Here is a 25547-nt window from a genome sequence, read left to right as displayed (position 1 = left end):
GTTGATTTTTGCTATGGTCTCTTTTGTTTCTTTTGCATTTATTTCTGCCCTAATTTTTAAGATTTCTTTCCTTCTGCTAACCCTGGGGTTCTTCATTTCTTCCTTCTCTAATTGCTTTAGGTGTAGAGTTAGGTTATTTATTTGGCTTTTTTCTTGTTTCTTGAGGTAAGCCTGTAATGCTATGAACCTTCCCCTTAGCACTGCTTTTACAGTGTCCCATAGGTTTTGGGTTGTTGTGTTTTCATTTTCATTCATTTCTATACATATTTTGATTTCTTTTTTGATTTCTTCTATGATTTGTTGGTTATTCAGAAGCGTGTTATTTAGCCTCCATATGTTTGAACCTCTACTCTTTTCTATTCTAGAACATTACAATCTTTTAAGCAAGCAGCCAAACTATACCTGTGGCCTTTTCTTTTATGACTTGATGTTTATGGTCGTGTCCTGAGCCAGAGCAATCTTGAGCATTTCCAAAAAGGCTTGGACTTTTCCAGCGAGGCCTTATTACTATAAATTATCATTTCCAAAAATTAATAGAAAGCCCAACAACAGTAAGACAGAAGGAAGAAAGGGACATACTGGGCCCCCGGGACAACCTCGAGGGGAAGAGCTGCCTTGCACGTTCCTTTCTCATCCCAGCGGCTCCCAACATATGATGATCTCTTTTTAGCTACAATATCAAAGATGCAATCCATTAAAGAAATAATACAGTATACTAACGCATATATATGGAATTTAGAAAGATGGTAACTATAACCCTCTATGCAAAACAGAAAAAGAGACAGATGTACAGAACAGAATTTTGGACTCTGTGGGAGAAGGCAAGGGTGGGATGTTTCGAGAGAACAGCACCGAAACATGTATATTATCTGGGGTGAAACAGATCACCAGTCCAGGCTGGATGCATGAGACAAGTGCTCGGGCCTGGTGCACTGGGAAGACCCAGAGGAATTGGGTGGAGGGGGATGTGGGAGGGGGCATCGGGATGGAGAATACTTGTGAATCCATGGCTGATTCATGTCAATGTATGACAAAAACCACTACAATATTGTAAAGTAATTAGCCTCCAACTAATAAAAATAAATGAAAAAAAAAAGAAATAATAAGTTGGACTTCATGAAAATTAAAAAGCTTTTACTCTAGAAAAAAACAGCATTAAGAGAATTAGAAGCAAACCAGACTGGGAGAAAATATTTGCAAAAGACACATCCAATAAATAACGGCTACCCAATATATATATATACAAAGGGCTCTTAAAACTCAATCTTAATAGACACATCATCAAAAAAGATATACAAATGGCAAATGAGCACATGAAAAAAAAAAATGCTCCGTACCATATACCATCAGGGAAATGCAATTAGAGTAATGAAAAATCATGAGGTACGGCTGCATACCTATTAAGATCAGAATCTGGAACACTGACAAAACCAAATGCTTAAAGGATATGAGGCAGCAAGCAACCCTCATATATTGGGAAAGACAAAATGATACCAACCCTTTGGAAAGAATTTGGTGGTTTCTTATACAACTAAATATACTGGCGCCATATGATTTAGCAACTGCACTCCTTGGTAGTTGTCCAAAGACGTTGGAAAAGTCTATACAAATAAAAACCTGCACAAGTAAGTTTTTAGCAACTTCATTCATTATTACCAAAATCTGGAAGCAGTCAAGACATGTTTCAGTGGATGAATGTATAAACTGTGGAACAGTCAGGCAAAATTATTATTCAGAGGTATTTAAAAATGAGCTATCAATCCATGAAAAGATATGGAGGAAACTTAAATGCATATTCAGTTCAGCTGCTCAGTCGTGTCCGACTCTTTGTGACCCCATGAACCGCAGCATGCCAGGCCTTCCTGTCCATCACCAACTCCCGGGGTTCACCCAGACTCATGTCAATCGAGTTGGTGATGCCATCCAACCATCTCATCCTCTGTCGCCCCCTTCTCCTCCTGCCCTCAATCTTTCCCAGCATCAGGGTCTTTTCCAATGAGTTAACTCTTCGCATGAGGTGGCCAAAGTACTGGAGTTTCAGCTTCAGCATCAGTCCCTCCAATGAACATCCAGGATTGATCTCCTTTAGGATGGACTGGTTGGATCTCCTTGCAGTCCAAGGGACTCTCAAGAGTCTCTTCCAACACCACACTTCAAAAGCATTAATTCTTCTGCAGTCAGCTTTGAGATATCAAAAGCATCCATTTTTTCGGCACTCAGCTTTCATCACAGTCCAACTCTCACATCAAACGGTGACCAGATCACACTTTGGGTTAGAATAATCCCTCTGGTTATAAGATAAAGAATGAGTCAGAATGAATTTAAAGAGGAAGAATGCATAAGTCTCAAAGCATGTAGATGTGTTTTTATGTAATTCTGCAAGTTTGTTCCTACATGATGTCTGAATGATTAATCCAATCAGTAGTGATTTCCACTGATGTGTTAGAAACTGATTCATTCCATTCCTTGACTTTCTGCTAGTTCCAGTAGGAAAGTGACAATGGATTTGTCATCACATAGACATTCCAGAATAATTGCTGTTATTTTTAATTTTATTTCCATAGAGCAATGATGGAAAAAAAAAAAACTAGTTATTGGACTTCCCTTGTGGCCCTGTGGTTAACAATCTACCTGCCAAGACAGGGGACACAGGATTGATCCCTAGTCTGGGAGGATTCCATGTGCCTTGGGGCAACAAATCCTGTGCATCATAATTATTGAGCCATGGTGCCCTAGAGCCCACTTTCTGCAACAAGAGAAGCCACTGCAGTGAGAAGCCCCCACACCACAACTAGAGAGTAGCCCCCATACTGCAACTAGAGAACAGCCTATCCAGTGAAACTAGTAATTGTATTTATTTTTCATGTGAAGAAACTCTGCTTTGAGTGGCTATTTAATTTACAAAGTTCATAGCTAAAAGATGGAATGCATGGCTTGAAAATTAGTTTGTAAAAGAATACTAAGCCAGTCAGGGTCACAATTTGACTCAAACATCATTTGTAAGCTAATCACATCAAGTTTATCCATACAAAATCTATTAATTGATTTATTTTATCTTCCAGATTTCTGTGGAAATTTAGCTTTCTTTATATTAAAAAAAAAAAAAAATAGCAGAAACCAAGAAAACAGAGCAGAATCTCAAGGTCTTGAAGGCATTATATATTCACAGGTATGTTTAGACCATATTCAGTATTTGAGACATTGTACTAGTCTCTGAGAATATAGAAGTGAGCTAGATAGTCTAGGAATCTTAGAAAACCTGAGGCAAAATGATTGTAAGACAAGAAAAAATAAATACATAATCTCAAGTATGTATAAAAATATAATTATACAATATATAAAAATAGATACAAAACTGACTTTATCAAAATTTCACAAGAGTATTATAAGATTTACAAAAAGTATTACAAGAATCACAAAGCCTCGTGTTCTGCAGTCCCTACCATGCCAAGCCAAGTCATTACAGTCGTGTCGGACTCTTTGTGATCCCATCAGACTCCTCTGTCCATGGGATTCTCCAGGCAAGAATAATGGAGTGTGTTGCCATTTTCTTCTCCAGTTCTGCAGCCCATGGGGTCACAAAAGGTCAGACATGGCTGGGTGATTGCACAAAAAGAGGAAACTGATAAGACAAACATCATATGATATCACCTATACATGGAATCTAAAAAACGGTACAAATGAACTGATATACAAAACAGAAATAGAGTCAAAGATGTAAAAATCAAACTTATGGTTACCTGGTGGTAAAGGAGCGGAGCGGGATAAATTTGGAGATTGAGATTGAGGTATACACACAACTCTACAAAACATAGAACGTACTATATCTGTTAAGAACGTACTATATCGCACAGGGAATGTCACCCTAAATTGTGCGAATTCGTATAGGGAAAATAGTCTATAAAAGAATGCACACATGTGCCTGCATAGCTAATTCACTCTGCTGTATACCTGAAGTAGGCGGGAGGGGGGATCGGGATGGGGAACACATGTAAATCCATGGCTGATTCATGTCAATGTGTGGCAAAAACCACTACAATATTGTAAAGTAATTAGCCTCCAACTAATAAAAATAAATGAAAAAAAAAATTTTTTACAAAAGAAGACATCAAGAAATATACAAGTGAGATGGGAGAAATGGAAGTATTGGATTGGCCAAAACGTTCATTCAGGTTTTTCCATGTTTAACATGTTACGGAAAAACCGGAACACGCTTTTTGGCCAACCCAATAACAGAGCAAGAATGCATTATAAATTGCTATTTCATCCTTTGTGGCACTCCTGAGCACAGTGTAGCTAATGCTGTAAAAATTTAAAACATTTTGTTTCTTAAAACTCAATAATATGTAAACAGTTCTGAGATTTGGGTATCACAGCCTTCATTAGTAGAAGTATTTAACTATTTGTGATGTAAGTGAACTATTTGTGATGTAAGTGGGATAAAAACAGGATATTTTAAATCTAATAACGTTAAATAAAAAGTTGGTATGTATATATATATATTTATTTAGCACACTGTAATTAAAAACATGAACACTAAGAATAAGTGTAAAAAGCACTTATCCAGTGTTTCTAATTCTACTGTTTTAAAATATAAAATCTAAAAGTAATGTTAGTCTTGGTAATTTTTTAAAAATTTATTTGTCCGCACCACATGTTAGTCATGGCACATGGGATCTTCAATTTTCCTTGCAGCATGTGGAATCTTTGTTTTCTTTTTTTTGCCAACTTCTGTGATTTCTTTTTTCTTTCTTTCTTTCTTTTCTCTGCTCTTTGTGGTAAAAAGTGTTTCATTTTGTTTTTCCTTTCCATTGGAGCGTAATCCCACATGCCGCAACTAAAGATTCCACGTGCTGTATAGCTGATTTACTTTGTTGTGCAGCATGCGGGAATCTTTAGTTGCCGCACATGGGACCTTCTAGTTGTGGCATGTGGGATCTAGTTCCTTGACCAGGGATCAAACCCAGACCCCTTGCATTGGAAGCATGGAGTCTTAGCCACTGGACCACCAGGGAGTCCTAAGTCTTAGTGCTTTCGAAAATTTCCCTATATATTTATAACTGATACTAAGAGGATTTTGAATGTGTTAGCCAGTTATAAATTTCTCATTATCATTTTGCATGGTTTCGGCTATCGTAGTTATTTTTATGGTCCCATGTGTGCAAAGAACAGTGCTATCTGTCTAACAAAAGAGGAATTCATTCATATTTTGTTGTTTGGTCGCTAAGTCATGTCCAAAACTTTGTGACACCATGGACGGCAGCACGTCAGGCTTCTCTATCCATTCACAGTTATCAGGTTCAAATATAACTATCAACTCATATTATTTAACCCCTGGAGCAGGACATGGAAACCTACTCTAGCATTCTTGCCTGGAGAATCTCATGGACAGAAGAGCCTGGTACTGTCCATAGGGTCACAAAGAGTCAGATACGACTGAAGCGACTTAGCACATACATTATTTAACACTTAGAATTATGTTCTTCCAAATCCCTATATCATTCAAGAATAGCTTACTTCTTCACTGTTAACAAATACTATAAGTGAATTTTGATGATAAATTTTTGGCAGATCAGGCAATACAGCAGCAACTGTATATAGCAACTTATAATGCATCTCTTGGAAATGGTGTGTGAAATTCCCTAAAAAGGCCTTGAAGTACTTAAGGGTATGGAGACATTACTATTTGTCTTGCTGCAAATCCATTTTCTATTTGCGTATACCCTGGAACTACTAATTCTAACATTATTCAGGTAGGCACATTCCCCAGTTCCTGTGATGACAAATCTGAAACCAAACACAAAAATATTAAAAAGCATAGGTTAGACATCTGCATTCCTTCCTCCTCATATTCTTCCACACCCCGACTCCAGGTATTTTTAATGTGAACCAGAAAAAAGTAAAAATCTGTCTTCATATGGCTTCTTAGTACATATACATCATTTCTATATTTAGTTCCTTTTATATTCTCAAACTTCCTACCTGAATATCAGAAGATTATCACTGCCCATCCCAAATCCAGTTATACTGCTGACTAGTTATTTAGTGCTTGCTGTTGTGGCCAAATGAACTGTTGCCATAGGTGGAGATAAAAGAAATTTTCATATATTGAAATGTAGGGAAGTCATTCTGGCTTATACATGAGTTAACTTTAATTTTAGGCCATCTGTAAAACTCTGTTTGTGGCCTATCAAACATATATTGTACTTTTGCTTTAATGACTAAAGAAAAGGGCACATTGACCAGAAATAAAAAAATGTCCATGTTAAAAATAAAGGTTAAATGTCTGTCTTCTGGGGACACTAGTGCTGGTCCTCCTTCAATGATAAGACTCCCTTCTCAGGTGCCAAGGCTGTACTGACCTGCTCTGTATGTGCTGGTCTGTTCTTTCTTTCATTCGAAATCTTGAAGGAATGTGACCCTGACTTGTTTAATGTTCTCTCTCCTGACAAAATATAAAACTGGGCTAGAAACCCTGTTTCTCTGAAGCAGTTTCTCAGAGTGATCTGGGAGGTAGGCTTCCTTCCGGGATAGTCCTCAGCTTGGCTGAAATAAAACTCTTTTCTATTCTTTTATTTTTGATCGTTTATTGATTATTTTCATTGGCCTTCAATGAAGATAATTTGCAGTGTTCTCCTGACCTGTTTCATACATGTGTGAAAATAAAAGTATGTACTTACTAGTAAATTCTTAAATGGACTTGGCTTTGATTGAGGGAAATGATTGCCCCTTTTTATTCTGTCTGCTCCAGTGTAATGGTTACAGTTAAGACCTCCCCACTGAAGTGTTCACAACCCAAGATGTGTTACTAAGTTTCTTCCAGAGATAAATTATCACAGGAGGGATTCCCTCTGGGTCCCTGACAACCTTCCTTTTAGGAATAAACACAGCAGCTGGCAGAGTGGACTGAGGGTCTATGGATACCCATTCTTCAGTGGCTTTCCAAGACTATAGGACCCCAGAGTACCTCAGCTGTTCTCTCTACATTCTAAATAGGGATTTCAGCACAGTTTAAGTCAGTGAGTGAAAGCAGAACTATGTCTGATGTCATCATCATGCGAAAGATTTCAACTAAAAACATGATACGTAAAGTTTTCCCAAAGGCACTGCTAATAAACAGAAGAGCATACAAAGGATTTCTATTTATTACATCATAGTGCAGGAAACCTTCCATGATATTACATTTACATTCCCATAAATACAACTCACACCCATAACTACATATTCATACAATAGAAGGCAGCCTAAAAACTTACGAGGCATTATATGTAGAGTTGTCTGTCCACTTCCAAGGATGATGTGATGATTCTCTGCTAAGGCCAATCCAATGGTCAGAAGAGTCTTTGTATCTTTTCAGAAAGTTCTATTATAAAACACAGAAAGCAAAAACACATGTCTCCTTCATTTTACCCTTGAGTCCTCTTCCCCCCAGCCTTCTCTCTTTGGATGACATCCTGATATAACGGAGAAGCTTAGACACTGAAGGGAGAAGTCTAGTCCCCAGTTCTCAGCTTAAGTCACTCAAACGTCTCTGATCCTAAATTACATTAAATTGATCACACATCCCAATTTGACTGGGAAAGTCCCAGGTTATGCCTGTGGTTCCAACATAATATTGTCACTTCCAACATACCAACATAATATTGTCACTTTCACTCCCCAAAATGTCCCAATTTGGATGATAAATTACATGATTACCAAACTTTGTTTTTACAACAGGAACAATATATCTAATTTGAAGGTTAACCATGAGGATTACATCAGAGAATATGTCTAAATTGTCTCACACGGTTCCAGGCAGAGGACATACCCAAGAAATATCAGGCACTAATATGCACTCCAAGCCCCCAAGTCTGCCTGGAATGGGATTCTTCCTCTTTTTTCAGCTGTCACCCTGTGCAGCCTACATCCTTATCAGGGGCTAAGTATTTAACAAAGAACATGATCCAAAAATATTCCTTACCAGCTCCTCCTCCGTTTCAAACTGAACAAGAACAGCCCCCAGTGAAGTACAGAATGTCTGACTGAATGTCCAATTCTTTGAGTCTTCCGAAAAATAAAAACACTTATACCCAAATCCAATCCATCCTTTTGGGCAAGTGACATATAGAACATGTGAGTCTGGCTTTCTGCTTCTCACTAAAAGTTGGACAGAAACAGTGAAGCATATCAAATAAATTTTCTTACCCCTTTTATCTATTTTTCCACTTACCATCCTGAGGTCAGTCTTTTTTTACATATGTATATACACATGTGTGTACATGTATATGGAAGTACAGTATAACTCAATTCCAAAATGAGGGGTTTGAAAAAAAGCATGGCCAAAGAGCAACTACACTCTTGTACTTTTATGGCCTTGGCTAATAATCTTTTGCTTTTCTCAAAATGTGAACCGGGGCTACTTTCTACAGGTAGACAGATTCTTAGAAATGTTTCCCAAGCCCAAATTTGTCTGTTTTTCCAAATGAATAGTTTTCCTTTAAATGTATTTTGGCACCATCCACTACATAATTTTCTCTCATCTTATTTTACTTCCAGGAACATATTCTCAAGTGCAGTTCTAATGCCTCTTAGAATGTTATCAGCCTTAGTCATTTATAAAACACCAACTGTTACTCAATACTTGGAAATCACTTAACTGCTTGCCAAAACAACAAGTCTTTTGAGGTCATTTTTCGTTTTTGGTTTCTGGGAAAATGGAATATTGAGATCTGTGATCACTTGCTGAGTACAAACTAGTGGTAGTTGCTTTTCCCAAGTGATTTTATTATATTGAGGATTTGCCTCAGAATAGAATGTTCCATGAAAACTATTATGTTAATAAATATACACATTACATGATTCTCAGTGTAGCAGTCAAAATATTATTCTACAATGAAATTCAGATCATGGCATTCCTCTCCTACAATTTCCCTCTTCTTGCTATCCCCCAATGAACTCAGATTAAAAGCCAAAGTCTTTACCTGACTCATTAGGCTGTGACCTCCCTGACCCCCAGCCCGTTACTCTTCCTCATTCTCACCTTGCTTCAACTGTAGAAGCCTCCGTGCTGTTCCTCAAACCTACCCGGAGCTTCCTCCTTTCATTCTACTTGTTCCTGCCATCTGGAATGCGTTCCCCACATGCCCAGTGGCTCCTTCATCTCCTTCAATAGTTTGCTGAACAGTGGTTTTCTCAAGGAGGCTTGCCCTGGACACTTACATTTATCTCAACCTGTTACCCTATACTATAACATCTGCATCTTCCTGCTATTAATAGAATAGGAGTGTTTTGTTCACTGATACACCTCAAGCATTTCACACACCCTGGCACATAATGGAGCTCAATAAATATTTATTTACAACGTGAGTGTGCAAAGAGCATGGTATGGCTTGAAGAACAGGTAACTCACCTGCCACACAAGTGAAAAGTAACACCGCACTTAGAGCTATAAGCACAAAGATAATCACGATGCAGCAGTAAAGCTTGGCAGGTGTAACAGGAGCTGTAATTGCTAGGCATTTCTTTTGGAGATCTTTACCTGTAATTACAAATGTCATAATCTCAATCTCATGGAGGTATTAGGAAGAAAAACTCAAATTTATCACAAAATCAACATGTAAATTCAGCTGTACCTCACCTCCCATATTGCCAAACTCCCTCACAAAAGAGAACATCTCCCTCATGTCCAGGAGAGATGGCCACAGCCCAAAAGCAATTAGAGGTAAGAGAAACTGAAGCTTTTTTCCCTGGAGAGTCTTCCAGTTATTGGAAGAAGAGCTAATAAGACAGTAAGAAATGAAAAGAGCAGAAATCAGAATGAAATCAAAACATACAAACAATGCAGATTTACCTCCATAAATAACAAATTTGGTTAGAAGTTCTGAGAGGACCATTAGAAAATTAATCACTATAATTCATCATATTAACAGAATAAGAGAAAAGAAATGTACAGAACAGAATTTTGGACTCTGTGGGAGAAGGCGAGGGTGGGATGTTTCGAGAGAACAGCATCGAAACATGTATATTATCTAGGGTGAACCAGGTCACCAGCCCAGGCTGGATGCATGAGACAAGTGCTCCGGCCTGGTGCACTGGGAAGACCCAGAGGAATCGGGTGGAGAGGGAGGTGGGAGCGGGGATCGGGATGGGGAATACATGTAACTCCATGGCTGATTCATGTCAATGTATGACAAAAACCACTACAGTATTGTAAAGTAATTAGCCTCCAACTAATAAAAATAAATGAAAAAAAAAAGAAAGAAAGAAATGGATATGACCATGTCAATAAGTATGACATAAAATGTGGAAAAACGTAACAGTCATCCAAAATAACAAAGCCCAACAAACTATGAACTGAACTTTCACTTTTCATAGAAATAGTGCCGCTAATATGATACCTAATGGTGAAAAAGTGAAGGCCTTCCCCCAAAGATCAGGAACAAGGCAAGGATGTCTGCTCTCACCAATCCAATTGACCATTTTACTAGAGGTTCTATGAGTGCCAATAAGGCAAGAAAAGTAAATAAAGCAAAAGTGAAAAAGGCCAAAAGATTAGAAAGACGTGAAAGTGCTTCTAGAAGTCATATCCACTCTCCTCCCAGTAGAAATATCAATTTGAAAATGATCTGCACATTAAAATACCTTCCCCAGAGCCAAGGATTCCAGGCACACCCACCCCTGCCTCATCCCAGCTCCTTGCACTCCAGCAATCCCAGCAGACAATGCAGCCTCAGACAGCTTCCAGCCTGGGCTTCCTGTGGGCTCCTAGGAGTCCAAGCTCCTGTCTCCCCACTGCACCTGCCAATTCCAGCAGCTCCAGGTGGGGCTCCTGTGACACTTGGCTCCTGATGAAGTCCTGGGGTCCCCAAACCCTGCCCTCAGGACTGGGCAGTCCAGCACAGAGACCCATTCCCCATGGGAAAGGGGGAGTAAAAGAGCACCTGCCTTCACTACACATCCCAGATCTGCCTTTCCCATCAGTCTGACTCCTGCAGCCCTGTATGACTCCCCGCAAACTCAGCAACCAAGGCCCCCTCTCCCAGGTGCCTGCCAGCTCCAGTGAGCCAAGAGACTCCTGTGACACCAGGTTCCCCCAGGCTCCTGGGAACTAAGGCCTCCTTTCACTCCGGGGACTGCTGGCTCTAGCAGCCCTAGGCAGCTCCTGTGACTTCCCTGCTGGCTGCCACGAATCAAGAAACCAACATAACCAGTCATTAGGGGAAAATAATAAAATACAGTGAGCTGCCACAATATGTGCATCAGAGTGGCAAATAAAATAGCAAAACTAAGTGATAGGGAAAAAAAGATACAAATGGAATTCTCATGAACTGTTGGAAATATAACTGTATAGCCACTTTGCAAAACAGCTTGGCAGTTAGGTGTGGTGAACATATCCTTACCATATGCCCTAGCTATGCAAGAATCCCTTGGGGTCTATACAAGAGGAATGAAAACTTCCATTTACACAAAAATCTAGACTTGAATATTTATGTTAACTTTATTCATTATTGGGCTTCCCTCGTGACTCAGCTGGTAAAGAATCCGCCTGTAAATGCGGAAGACCTGGGTTCGATACCTGGGTTGGGAAGATCCCCTGGAGAAGGGAAAGGCTACCCACTCCAGTATTCTGGCCTGCAGAATTCCATGGACTGTATAGACCATGGGGTCACAAAGAGTCTGACACGACTGAGTGACTTTCACTTTACCTTTTTATTCATCATCACCAAAATTGGCAACAATTCAAATATCCTTCAGCTGATAGAAAGATAAACAAATACCGCTTGGTACTAGGAGAAAAGAAAAACTTGACTTCATGTTCACAATTGCTCATTTCTTATTTTTCTATGGCTTGTTAAATTTTAGTGAGGCTCGCTCTCCCCCCAAAACCCCCAAAGTCTGGTTTGCCTGAAAATGTAAACAAGCTCTAAAAAGAGAAGTGAGATGCATCATAGCTCATGTGTGATCATGAGTTCGTGTCCCCGGCACACAAGTGGCAGCTACTAACTTCAGGATATTACCTACTCTTTACACTTCATGCTCTCTTCCCCAACAAGGGTCCAACCCACTTCTTGATCTAATTATAAAATAAGAACCTTTTTCAGAGCACTTTTCCTATTGCAGGAGTCCTTGTAAATAATATCTCTCCTTCTTAACACTATGCTATCGATAACACAGTACAATATGGATGAATTTCAAATGCACAATGCTTAGTGAAAAAAGTCAGACTCCATCGACATTCTTCTAAAGCAAGAGTATAAGAAAAGATAACAGATCAGTTTTTATCAAAGGATGGACAGAGAGGAAAGCAATGTTTACAAAGGTGTGGGTGTGGGCGGAACTGTTCTTTATAATTATTGTGATGTGGCTAAACAACTATATGTATTTGTCAAAACTAGAAGTGTACACCAAAAGAATGACTTTTATTTTTTTAAGTTTATTTTTAATTGAAGGATAGTTGTTTTATAGTGTCGTGCTGGTTTCTGCTACACAACAGCATGAATCAGCTATAAGTATACATATATCCCCTCCCTCTTGAGCCTCCTCCCACCCTCCCATCCCACCCCTCTAGATCATCACAGAGCCCTGACTGAAGTAAGCTCCCCGAGCTTCCCACTAGCTATCCATTTTGCAGATGGTAGTGTATATATGTCCATGCTACTCTCTCAGTTTGTCCTACTCACCTTCCCCTGCTATGTCCATAAGTCCATTCTCTATGTCTGCGTCTCCATTCCTGCCCTGCAAATACATTCATTTTTCTAGATTCCGTATATATGCATTAATATATGATGCTTGCTTTTTTATTTACTTAAATCAATTGGAGCATAATTACTTTACAATACTGTTATGGCCTCTGCCATACATCAACATGAATTGGCCATAGGCAAACATGCCCCTTCCCTCCTAAGCTCCCCCCTCCCTCCCCACTCCATCCCTCAAGGTTACCACTGAGCACCAGCTCTTGGTTTCCTGTATCATATGTCAAACTCCCACTGGCTATCTATTTTACATATGCTAATGTATATTTTTCAATGCTATTCTATCAAATCATCACACCCTCTCCTTCTCCTACTGTGTCCAAAAGTCTGTTCTTTATGTCAGTGTCTCCTTTGCTGCCCTGCACATAGGCTCATCAGTACTATCTTTCTAGATTTCATACATATGCATTAATATATGATATTAATCTTTCTCTTTCTGACTTAGTTCACTCTGTGTAACAGGCTCTAGAGGTTCATCCACTTCACTTCTACTGACTCAGATTCATTCCTTTTCATGACTGAGTAATATTTCACTGTATATATGTACTGCAACTTCTTTATCCATTCATCTGTCAATGAACATCTAGGTTGCTTCCATATCCTGGCTAATCTAAATAATGCTGGAGTGAGCATTGGGGTGCATGTGTCTTTTTGTGATTTTCTCAGGGTATATGCCCAGTAGTGGGATTGCTGGGTGGAATCTTATCTTCTGAATGTCAACTAGAGATCAACATTCATAAATTAGCTACAGAAAAATATGATTTTTTGAAATACCAAATAAAATGAATATTTTTGAAAAAGAAAGAATGGATTTTACTGAATGCCAGTTATATTTTTTAAAAATTTCTGCTGACTTTCTTTAACCACTACATTTCTCTCACATCACATGCATCTTTCACAATGATGGCGGGGGGGTGGGGGGGTGGGGCTCAGTTTAAATGCTAGACAGGGGAAAGAATACAGGATTGGCTTATTTAAATGCTATACAATGACATTTGGATTTGGACTCCATATAAACATCTCAACCTTCAAGCTTTCTGGCTGTACCTTAAAGCACAACCCTCTTAAAAACTCAATATGTTATGACTTCCATAATTTTTTTCATTGTTAGAAAAGTGAGATGAAAATCTCCCCTTATATCTCTCCACTGAATCTCCTATTTGCCCCCTTTGGATCTTCTAAAAGTCCCCTCTTTTTCTTCTCCTTTATTTCCTTACTTCTTGCTCCCAACATCCTCCCTTGCTTCATGTTCCACTTTTCTTTCTTGCATATTTACTTCTCTTCTACTTCTTTTGGTAGGGGAATAAAATTTGCCACCTCAGGAATGTCTCCTTGGGATGTAGATTATTTTGAGCTGAAAACCATCAAAGCCCATAAAAAACTCAAGAAGAAACTTTGGTCCTCCCCCTAACTGCCTAAAAGAATTTAGATAGCATCTGTCCCCAGAATACAGCTGCCACCAGAAATATCTGCAAAGAATAGGGGCGGAGTTTGTGAGGGACATTGAGCAGGGCCTGGAGATCAGAGTTCACTGTGTCCCTAAAGATCATTATCTCTGCACAGCACTGCAAACCTTTACTCACCAAACATTTGGTTTTCCATTTCGATCTCAGTTACCTCCCGTCCCTTTGAAGTCCCAAACTACTACCCCTAACATCTTTCGTGTTTAGCTGGAATTGGCATTTAAGGTGAAGTTTCTAGCCATTTTGGCCAGTTACTCAGTTTGCCTGGGTCTGTCCCACGTAAACATGTTATTCAACTTTTTTATTTTCCCTTGCTACCTGTCTCATGTTAATTTAATTAAGAAGAGCAGAGGAAATTTCCTTCCTCCCTGACACTCTCCTAAGGTGCATTCTCTTTCTGTCTCCCTCTAAATTCATATGCCTCTTATATTATACTCAACACAAAAACCTTCAAATCTCTAGCTTGAAAAGTGATAATAGGAATTATCTTACAGAAGAACAGAGAAATGAACCATATTACTGGTCTACTGGTTTTAACTTTTAGTTTCATGTCCTAGAAAACTTAGTTTACTTACAGGGACAGTTTAAATTTTCAAAAAAATAGATTTCACCTTTGCACTGCTCAAATAGTTTCACCTACGTGGCTTGCCATTAACATTTGGCAAGAACTTTTGTTTTCATTAAGCATGAATCCTGTGTTTCAGGAACTTAAATATCCCATTGTCCCAGATAAAAGGTAAAGTTCAGGGAGAGGGGAAAATGGAAGAAGAAAGAAGGAAATGCATATTTTTAGCAGAAAATAGAAGTTCAGTAAAAGCTATAAAAAGTATTCTTTCTACTGGACTGAAGAACAAACATGCATAAGCTATGTTCTTTCTCTTTATCATCAAATTTACTATAAATTAAAAATGCTAAAGAATTTACTGGTGGATAGGTTTAGGTCCAATTCCTACTTTCAAACTCTACATCTGCTTTTAAGCTACCAAAGATTGAAATTTTTAAAAATAGAAATAAATAAATTACAAAGGATCTATACACCAGCAGTCCCAGTTTTTGCAGGTAACTTTTTAAAAATCAATAATTATTCATGATTTTATCTAACAAAGTCTCTTTAAAGAACAATAAGAAATTAATTCTCAGCTCCTAAGTTGCACTAGTAGTAAAGAACCTGCCTGCCAATGCAGGAGACATTAGATACATGGGTTTGATCCCTGAGTCCAGAAGACCCCTGGAGGAGGACATGGCAACCCACTTTAGTATTCTTGCCTTTAGAATCCCATGAACAGAAGAGCCTGGTGTCCTCCTCCAGGGAATTTTCCAGGCAAGAATACTGGAGTGGGTTGCCATTTCCTTCTCCAGGGAATCTTCCCAACCCAGGGATCAAATTTAGGTTTCCCACATTGCAGGCAGACTCTATACTATCTGAGCCACCAGGAAATCCCTTAATTTAACTAAAAAGGTTATGTTTAAGAGATGCTCATGTCGTTTTTATGATCACTGCTGAAAATTTCTGGTAAGACACATTATGTAAACTACTTTGGTAATGTATTCTAAATAGGATGATATAAAGCTTAGCTGAAGATGTGCTATAATCAAAAGTCCAGAGAATGAAAAAAGAGAACACAGAAGTACACCAGAGACCACGAGACAGAGAGAGGCATAAAGCAAGAGAGAGACAGTGCATGCTTACTCAGTCACTTCAGTTGTGCCAGACTCTTTGTGACCCCATGGTCTATAGACCACCAGTCTCCACTGTCCATGGGATTCTCCAGGCAAGAATACTGGGGTGGGATGCCATGCCCTCCTCCAGGGGATCTTCCCACCCAGTGATCAAACCTGCATCTCCTGAATTGCAGGCAGATTCTTTACCCACTGAACAACTTGGGAATGCTGGAGAAAGCCAGAGGGAGAGACAAAGGGAAAGTCCTTTGAACACATAAATGAGCCTCAACAGATTTCATCTGAAACACTTAGTGATATCACTGAAAATCACATTTACCCTTAATTCCAAAAGAAAAATTTTCAGGACAGTTTTGTGCCCAAGGGTAAGAAAATATACTTTTATACTTGTTTAGATTTTTTTTGAACACAAAATTGTGACTTTTACTCATATTTCTTCCAGAAAATGTGACAACTCATTCAAAGCCCAGATCAAAAGTCACTTCACAAGTAAAGCCATCACCAATTCCCTAGGTTTCATTAAATACCTCGTAGTACAAATCACATCAAATTGTAGTAACTCATTTGTCTGTCTCTGAGATGATGAAGCCCTAAAGGCAGAGTCTAAATACAATTTGTCTTTGTAGCTCTGTGTCTAAAAAATAACAGATTCCAAATATATTATTATTAGTTTCAAACAGACTACAGCATAGGTGTCATGGTTAATTTTTTTTAATATATACATGTGTTTATTCTTTTTCAAATTCTTTTCCCACTTAGGTTGTTACATAATATTGAGCAGAGTTCCCTGTGCTATATAGGAGGTATGGGTAACTTTTATTAGTATATGTATTACAAAATTGTTGGTGTCTGTTTGCCATCACCTCTGGAATATGATCATCTATTATTTAACAATACAATGTGAGTTGCCAGAATGCAAGTAGCCAGCAACCTGGAGAAAATACAAAGACTAATTAAAAACAAAACCCAAAGACCATTTTTCTCTTAACCTCCTATAACATAATTCACTGTGCAGTAACATTTAAGTAACATATCCAGAAGCAGAATAACTAATATAACAATTACACACTTTCCCTCTCACCCACCTCTAGAACCTCAAAACATCTCTCCTTCTATGGAGGTTAACTGTGAAGTACTGATACTTCTGAAGCACAATTTCTCCTCTGCTGTCAGTGCTCAGTAGTATAAGAACTCCCTTCCCCAACTCCTGTTTTGTCAAAGTGTATCAATTTTACCTTACCAGATCTCAGCGCCTTCCTGTCCTCTCCACAGGTAGGGCCTGTCTCTAAGATTTTTAAAGATGCCTCTGTCATTTTGGTTTTTCTCGGCAGTTTCACAGCAGGAAATGTGAATTGAAAGGAAATTCTGTTAACATTTGAGTTAAACCAGCCTTCCACCCTCCCAGTTCAGACTCCACCTCTCATTGCAAAAGAGCATGCTAATGAAAGTAAGAGTGAAAAGGCTGGCTTAAAACTCAACATTCAAAAAACTAAGATTATGGTGTCCAGTCACATTACTTCATGGCAAATAGATGGGGAAACAATGGAAACAGTGGCAGACTTTATTTTCTTGGGCTCCAAAATCATTGCAGATAGTGACTGCAGCCATGAAATTCAAAGACACTTGCTCCTTGGAAGAAAAGCTATGACCAACCTAGACAGCATATTAAAAAGCAGAGACATTACTTTGCCAACAAAGGTCCATTTGGTCAAAGCTGTGGTTTTTCCAGAAGTCTTATATGGATGTGAGAGTTGGACTATAAAGAAAGCTAAGTGCCAAAGAATTGATGCTTTTGAACTGCGGTGTTCAATAAGACTCTTGAGAATACCTTGGAGGGCAAGGAGATCAAACCAGTCAATACTAAAGGAAATCAGTCCTGAACATTCATTGGAAGGACTGTTGCTGAAGCTACAATACTGTGGCCACCTGATGTGAAAAACGTAAACTCATTGGAAAGGACCCTGATGATGGGTCTTTTCAGAAGGCAAAAGGAGAAAGGGGTGCCAGAGGATAAGATGGTCAGATAGTATCACTGACTCAATGAACATGAATCTGAGCAAACTCTGGAAGATAATGGAGGACAGAGGAGCCTGGTGTGCTATAGTCCTCGAGGTTACAAAGAGTTGGACATGACTTAGCCACTGAACAACATTGTGTCACTATGTCACTGGGTGCAGACCTTCCAAAAATATACATGTTGTTGTTCAGTCACTCAGTCATGCCAACTCTTTGCGACCTCATGGACTGCAACACACCAGGCTTCCCTGTCCTTCACCATCTCCTGGAGCTTGCTCAAACTCATGTCTATTGAGTCAGTGACGCCATCCAACCATCTCATCCTCTGTCATCCCCTTCTCCTCCTGCCTTCAATCTTTCCCAGCATCAAGGTCTTTTCCAAAGACTCAACTCTTCACATTAGGTGGCCATGTTTAGAGTCATCTCTTGTGCTGTTGGAAATGAACATGAGGCAGGAGCTAAATGGACTCAGGGCTCTACAGCTGGACTTTGTCCCCTGTGGACAGATACCCCAAGACAAAGAGAAGGAGGAGCTAAGCCCTGCCCAGATATGAGATAGTACTTTTCTCACTCTCAAGGTCCAGAGGACCTTTCCAAGAATACACCCATAGCAAGTCTCTTTGTAGATCAAAATGGGAGTAATGTCAACCTGCCCACAGGCCTCTTCACTAGAACCCAACTTGGCTAATGTGGGTACACACATGGGCGGACACTGATATATACCAAACATGGACTCAGAATCGACCAAAGCAAGATGTTTGGCCAAAGGCAACCCAGAAGAAAATCTCATAAAAGTGATTCAAAGTACCACAAGGACCCGACGCTCTGTGCTTGCCAGTGTGTGCCTATTCACATGTACTCTCTTCCCTCCTAATAAATGTTTCACTTGTTTCACTAGTTTTGGTTTCTCTGTGGAAATTCATTTTCTGGAAATGAATCCTAATGGCCAAGATTCAGCACTCGGCCTGACTTCAATCTCTGGCCAGAAACCAAAGTCCTGTTTCAAGTCCCTGCAGGTTGAGGCCACTCAAGCTCAGACATGTCTTCACAAAAACCTTTGTCTTTCTCTGTTCATGGAAAAAAAAAAAAAAAAAACAAAACAAGGAGATCTTAGAGGTAGCACAGTCTCAAGATAAAAGAAACCTATGTCCCTGAATTTCCACATGGAAGAAAACTGTGTTCTAACTAGAAACGCCTATATTTCACAGCTACATGAGTGATAAGTAAATGTACACTGTGCTATCAACGAAATTTAGGTTATATATTGTAGCATCTGTGTAACGTATCTAGTCAGAGTGGCACCCTCATTTTTTCCATGTTTTTTGCATTACTAATCACTTATTATCCAGTCACCAAATATCTGCAGATTGTTCACTACTATGGTAGGTGCTGGGAAACAAAAGCTCTGCAAATTCTGATGAAGAGGACGAAGCAGGCATCTGGGTCTTGTGTGGGAGAGGTCTGGATGGATTTCCCAGAATGGCTGAGGCAAGGTTAGTGTCTTCTCTGGTGTCTAGTCAAGAGAGGGACATTTAAAAAAATTACAGTTTATAGTACCACCGAAAACCTGACAGAGCTAAGAGCAACGACAAAGTGAAATTATAATAAAGTGATCATTATAATGGAGTGCTCAGCATACGAAAATGGAGCTGGAAGGCGAGGGTCCGATTTCAGAATTCAAGAACTAGAACTTCTTTGTAAATTTGTATTGTACCACACAAAAGGACAGAGCAACACCTGCCAATTCCTGTGGCCTCAAGTTACCCCGAGAAATCTTGTTGTCTCCCTCCAGATCTCCCTCCCTCCCTTTCTGGTGTTTGTGCAACTAGTCCTTGCTTAACACACTTCACTTCTCATCAACTGAAGTTTTAATGCTTGAGAAACAAGATTTGTAACGAACCCATGGCTTCTCGCATTTAAAAGAATAAATAAATAAACTTCCTCCTTTTCCTTTAGTGTGTCAGTCACAACTCAGAGCTTCCTGCATCTGTGTCTCCAAGCTGGGGCTCTAACAATCCAGCCAAAACTGCGTCTTCTTCTCAACCAGGTCTTTGTTTCTGAAATTTCAGTTAATAGAAGCAATATATTATGAAAACGGTGACACATTTAACCTGCATGACACCAGGAAGGGAACTTTTTTCTTTTTTTTAACACCCTTAATCTGCCAGAGGGAGCTTAAGGCTCTTCAGACAAAGCTGAAAGCAAGTCTCCCCAAGAACACTGGGACCTTTGTGTTTCTGGAAAGGAGGGGAATTCAGGCCAGTTCCAAAGGCATCTCAACTTTTCAATTAAGATATAGTCCTGGGAGCGAGGCAGAGGGAGACATAAAAAGGGGAAAGACCCTGAATAGGGTCACTAAGAACGCCTGCCGCCTTCTTTCAGCCTTTCAAAGCCCTTAATCCCTAGACCACAGAGCTTACCCTAAGGAATCGCCCAGTCACCCACTAAAATTTTGCAAACTCCTATGAAGAGGGCGGCTTAGGCGCACAGCCATCTGGGGAGAAATCAAGTCAATTTTTTTTCAAATCACCCAACCAGGCCAGATGTTCACCCCTTACTGCAACAGCCCTGGAGAGTTTGCAACCTGCTTGAAACCAAGAAGGCAGCTTCTTCTTTCTCTTCTCCTCTCGGTAGCGGTTCCTCTTTCACTATGACTTTGCTCTGGAGCAGAGGTGGCCAAACAGGGGGATGCGGTGTCTAAGGGCTGCGACTGCCGCCCTCTCCCGGCGCCTCCAGCTTCCCTGTGGGGCGACCACATCCCTCTCCATCCGCGGCTGTCTCCCATATCCAGGTCTCAACCGTCTGCTATGGTCTAAGCGAGACCCCGGATGCAGGGTTTGGAAAATTAGGCCCACAGAGCACAGATGGTACTAGATAACCCTCCCTCCCCACCACCCTCCACCTTCCGCACTCACCCTATTGTTTCGCCCCACTTCCTGTGTTTCGTTTCTCAGAATGTTGAGGCAGAAAAGAAAGTCAGAACGCTTGTAAACAGGATGCCTGCCGTTGAAGGGCCTTTGGGTCCTTTCCAACCTGCCAAACGCCTGATGGGGACCTGGTGGACTAACAGTGGATCTAAAAGGACAGCCCTCTGCTCAGGCTGTCTGCCACGCTGGGTCCCTTCCTAGCAGAATAGGAGAAAGTCTGTATAAATCTCCATAGCCTGAGAGTCTCCCTGGCCTAGCAGAGATGGGGATAAGGTGCTGTCTCTTTGAGGTTCACCCTGTGGTAACCAAGACCTCTGAGAATAGAAACGCCCACCCACATACACAAACCTACTCTAAAAGGCCTGGTTTGTGGCTTGTTAGCACCACTGTTCTCAGGAAATCACACAGATCAAAACATCAGGCTGTTATGTTCTGAGGCTACAAAATGAGGAAAGGTTATAAAGGCCAAAAACTACAAGGTTATATAAATTGTCAGAAATTAGGATTAGAGTTGGGAAGAAATAAGAATGCTTGTTTAAACAGGAGTTGTTTGGGGTTCAAAATGGTTACACTGTTGCAGGTGTAGGAGGGAGGCACTTTGAAACTATGTTTGCACCTGGCACTGCCTGCAGATACTATTTTGAAAATGTCTGGTGATGGTCTTGAGATTGATATAATTCAGAAAGTTTAAGTACTCAGTGATGCATATGCAAGTTCTCAGATGCAAGAAGACATCTGAAACTACCTCCACCTAAGGCCATCTGGCTCCATTTTGTATGTGTGAACCAGAGTTACTCCATTTTTATGTTTGAAAGATCTTAAATACATCATCAGGCTTCCCTGGTGGCTCTGTGATGAATAACCTACCTGACAATCCAGGAGAGGCAGGTTCAATCCCCAGTCCAGGAAGATGCCTTGGTGAAGAAAATGGCAGCCCAGCCCAGTATTCTTGCTGGGGAAATCTCATGGACAGAGGAGCCTGGTGGGCTACAGCCCATGGGGTTGCAAAAGAGTTGGATAAGAGTTAGTGACTAAACAGCAACAGCAAATATATCATCACCTGTCTACATTACCCTTTTTTGGACTTTCGTGAGGAGATAAGATTTCACCCCTGAGGATCTGCTACAGTGAGATTGGTCCAGTTGGAACAGAGTTTACAAACATTCTTAAAACAAGACAGTAATGGCAGAAATCCGTCTTTGATGAACAACTTTTTTTTTTCCTGGTGAATTATTTTGATCCTTGAAATGATTTAGAAGTTTCACCAAGTGGTGACAATAAAAAGCAGATGACTCTTTAGAAGACAGTTTGTCAGTTTCTTATGAAATTAATATACTTGCCAGATGATCCAACAGTCTCACTTTTTGGCATTTACAGAAATGAGTTGAAAACTGATGTTTATGCACACTTACACAGGTGTGTTTATAGCAGCTGTATTTATAGCAGCTGTATTTATGATTGCCAAAACTTGGAAGCAACCAAGATGCCTGTTAATATATAAATGGCTAAACGTACTGTAGACTCTCCCAACAATGGCATAATGTTCAGGAACTTTAAGAAAAGTTCTCAAGTGAAGAAAAAACATAAAAAGAATATTTTATGCAGGTTATTAATTGAAAGAAGGCAATATGAAAAAGCTACATACTGTAAAATTTCAACAATTTGACATTCGGATAAAGGCAGAACTATGGAGATGTTGAAGAGAGATGTCTGAAGGGCCAAGGTGGAGAGATTGGGAGGAATGAATAGGAGGAGGCCAGGGGATTTTTAAGGCAATGAAACTATACTCTGTAGTTGTGTAATGATGGATTTAAAACCACTAGGTGGTGTTTTGGGACATTCTCAAGAGCTCTGGTTCTTTATGTCTCAGCACAGAAAGAATTCAGTGAGAGGCAAAGTGATAGATAAGAATTGATTCATTAGAATACATGTAAATCCATGGCTGATTCATGTCAATGTATGACAAAAACCACTACAATATTGTAAAGTAATTAGCCTCCAGCTAATAAAAATAAATGGAAAAAAAAAAAGAATTGATTTATTAGAATAGGAGATTTGTGACGCTAACAAGTGGGTGGATGAGAAGGTGCTGTGCCTGAGAACTTAATGGGATATAGTTTTATATTAAAGGAAACTGGAAAAATAGGGAGGGGGAAAATACCACTTTTTTCCTCATTCTTGAGTAGATGTCAAGCTTCCATCATCAGCTCTGCCTTCACATCAGGCTGGAGAGTTTTCTTGTCTCTGTGTGATTAAGCCAGGACAGTCATGGCACTATGGAAAAATTGTTTCAAGTTTCAGTACCGAGGGTCTTTCACTTTCAATGTCACCTTTCTATTTTATTGTTATTTTATATGCGCAGAGAGCTTGTCCTAGGGGTCATTAACTTATTGAGCTCACTAGGTAGAATGTGGGCCTCTTGCCATCATTGTTTCATTGTTTTGAGAGATATTTCATGCTTCTGTTTTGCAAGGTTTTGTTGTTAAACAATCCTGCTTGGTTTTGTAGTTAAGCAAACCTGCTTTCTTAAACAATCATTAACTTACAGGGGTTGCCCATTCTCATACTTTTTTACTTACAATCCCCAGTGGGATTAACCATTTAATTACCTACTTTGTCCCTTTACTCTATCCCTTTCAAATTCATGTCATTATGAAAGTGAAAGTGTTAGTTGCTCAGTCGAGTCCGATATTTTGCGACCCCGTGGACAGTAGGCCACCAGGCTTCTCTGTCCAAGGAATTCTCCTGGCAAGAATACTGGAGAGAATAGCCATTCCCTTCTCTAGAGGATCTTCCTGACCCAGAATTGAACCCCAGCCTCCTGCCTTGCAGGTGGATTCTTTACTATCTGAGCCAACAGGAAAGCCCAGGCTTGCCATAGCATATGGAACATAAAGAGTAAACCCTAATGTGGTCTATGGACTTCAGTTCATAATATTGTAGAAAAATTTGCTCATAAGCTGTAGCCAATAAAACAAATAATATAATGTGTTTAAAACAAGGGAAGCTGTGTATGAGGAAGAAATGCCTGTGGGGACTCTCTGCATTTCTGCTTTTTTCATAAACTAAAACTTTTTTTTTTTATAAACCTAAAATGGAGTCTCTTAATTAAAAGAGCAGTCAGCATTATCACTGTTTTTAGCTCAGTGGCCTAGGAACCTGCTTTCATCCTTAAACTAGAACTGGAAGTCAAAGACGTGACATATTCGGAGTTCTAGTGTGTTCTGTGTGACATGAGTTAAGGGTCAAGATTATTTGCTGTCAGAATCCTTTAAACTTAAAGTGTAAGTCTGAAAAAGGCACCTAGAAACCACTGGAGAGAATGCTGAACAAATTAAACACTAAACCATCAAGAGAAAAAGAGAGGCTGAAGTCTCTACTTTTGCTTTGCTATGACCACAGTAACCTTTGAAACAAAATTTTTAACCATCTATCTACCTTTGCTGAAGGGTAAATATAATTGGGACTTCCCTGGTAGTTTAGTGGTTAAGAATTCAGCTACCAATGCAGAGAAAGCAGGTTCAGTCCCTGGTCAGGGAACTAAGATCCCACATGCTGTGGGGAAACTAAACCCTCAGGCTGCAACTAAGAGAGTAGCCATGCCACAAAAATAGACCCTGCATGCCGCAACTGAGACCCACTTAGCAACTAAACTACCACCACCATAGAGCTTCTCCATCTTCAACTGCAAATAATATATTTAATCTGATGGTAATATCCATCTGTAGAGTTTGGCTTCCCAAGTGGTGCTTTGGTGAAGAATCCACCTGCCACTGCAGGAATTGTAGGTTCAATCCCTGGGTGGGGAAGGTCTCCTGGAGAAGGTATCTCTTGACTTAGACAAACACCTGTCTAGAGCTTAAACAAGGGGCTTCCCTAGTAGCTCAGCTGGTGAAGACTTTGCCTGCAATGCGTGAGACCCCAGTTCAATTTCTGGATCAGGAAGATTCCCTGGAGAAGTGACAGGCTACCCACTCCATTATCCATGGGCTTCCTTGGTGACTCAGACAGTAAAGAATCCTTGTTCAATGCAGGAGACCTGGGTTAGATCCCTGGGTTGGGGAGATCCCTGAAGGAGGGCATGGCAACCCTCTCCAGTGTTCTTGCCTGGAGAATCCTCATGGACAGAAGAGCCTGGCAGTCTGCGGTCCAAAGCGTCACAAAAGAGTCAGACATGACTGAACGACTAAGCACAAAGTGTACACAAAGTTAGGGAAATATCAAGGCTGTCCAGGTCACCGTATACATATATATCAATCTTGTTCAGAGGTACCCTGGCACAATAAGCAACACAGTAAAGATTGGTTTCATCCACTCTAATTTAGACAGACTACCTACCCAGGAGCAGAGCTACTGTTTGCAGTACAATGGCCAGTCTTGATAAAAATTTATTTTATCTTTTTTCCCCTCTGTATAACTTGGTTTTATAGGTATTACAGGAGCAAAATGTGGTGCGGTAGGTTGCAAAAGGAGCCTGGGTTTTGAAGATAGGAAACAGATGGTCAGTCTTGCTCCTTACTCATCCATAAATTCAAAAAAAAAAAAAAAACCCAATGCCTGGATAAGGCAGATATTAATGTATCAAATGAAATAATGTGGATTGAAGCATTTACCAATAACATGAGCTTTCTGGTTTCAATATACAGAAGGTTTAAGGATATGAAAGAGAAAGGCCAGCAGCGCCCCCTGGTAGGAACTGTTATTAAATGAACTCAGAGTTTTTA

At 39.9% G+C, this 25547-nt stretch overlaps 1 protein-coding gene across 1 annotated transcript; it reads right to left on the bottom strand.

Annotated features, from left to right (window-relative positions):
* Window positions 1–3138: 3138 nt before the first annotated feature.
* Window positions 3139–20990, bottom strand: LOC122680238 (C-type lectin domain family 2 member D11-like). Its single transcript, XM_043881391.1, has 7 exons — window positions 20812–20990; window positions 12663–12717; window positions 9392–9520; window positions 7964–8139; window positions 7257–7363; window positions 5610–5787; window positions 3139–3596 (listed from the first exon to the last, which is right to left on the bottom strand). The coding sequence occupies exons 2-6, from the start codon at window positions 12679–12681 to the stop codon at window positions 5643–5645; spliced, it is 576 nt and encodes a 191-aa protein (XP_043737326.1). The 5' UTR covers window positions 12682–12717; window positions 20812–20990; the 3' UTR covers window positions 3139–3596; window positions 5610–5642.
* Between the last annotated feature and the right edge of the window lie 4557 nt (window positions 20991–25547).

Source organism: Cervus elaphus, chromosome 22 (genome assembly GCF_910594005.1).
Source record: "Cervus elaphus chromosome 22, mCerEla1.1, whole genome shotgun sequence".
NCBI classification, from domain to species: domain Eukaryota; kingdom Metazoa; phylum Chordata; class Mammalia; order Artiodactyla; family Cervidae; genus Cervus; species Cervus elaphus.
This window is presented reverse-complemented; position numbering and strand designations above follow the sequence as displayed.

Bases quoted from the DNA above. Each gene is read 5' to 3' on its own strand.
- LOC122680238 (XM_043881391.1), bottom strand. The intron at 7,364-7,963 runs GTAAGGAATATT...GTTTTATAATAG, and splicing joins TTGAAACGGAGGAGGAGCTG to AACTTTCTGAAAAGATACAA. The intron at 5,788-7,256 runs GTAAGTTTTTAG...GTTTGGTTTCAG, and splicing joins AACTCTACATATAATGCCTC to ATTTGTCATCACAGGAACTG.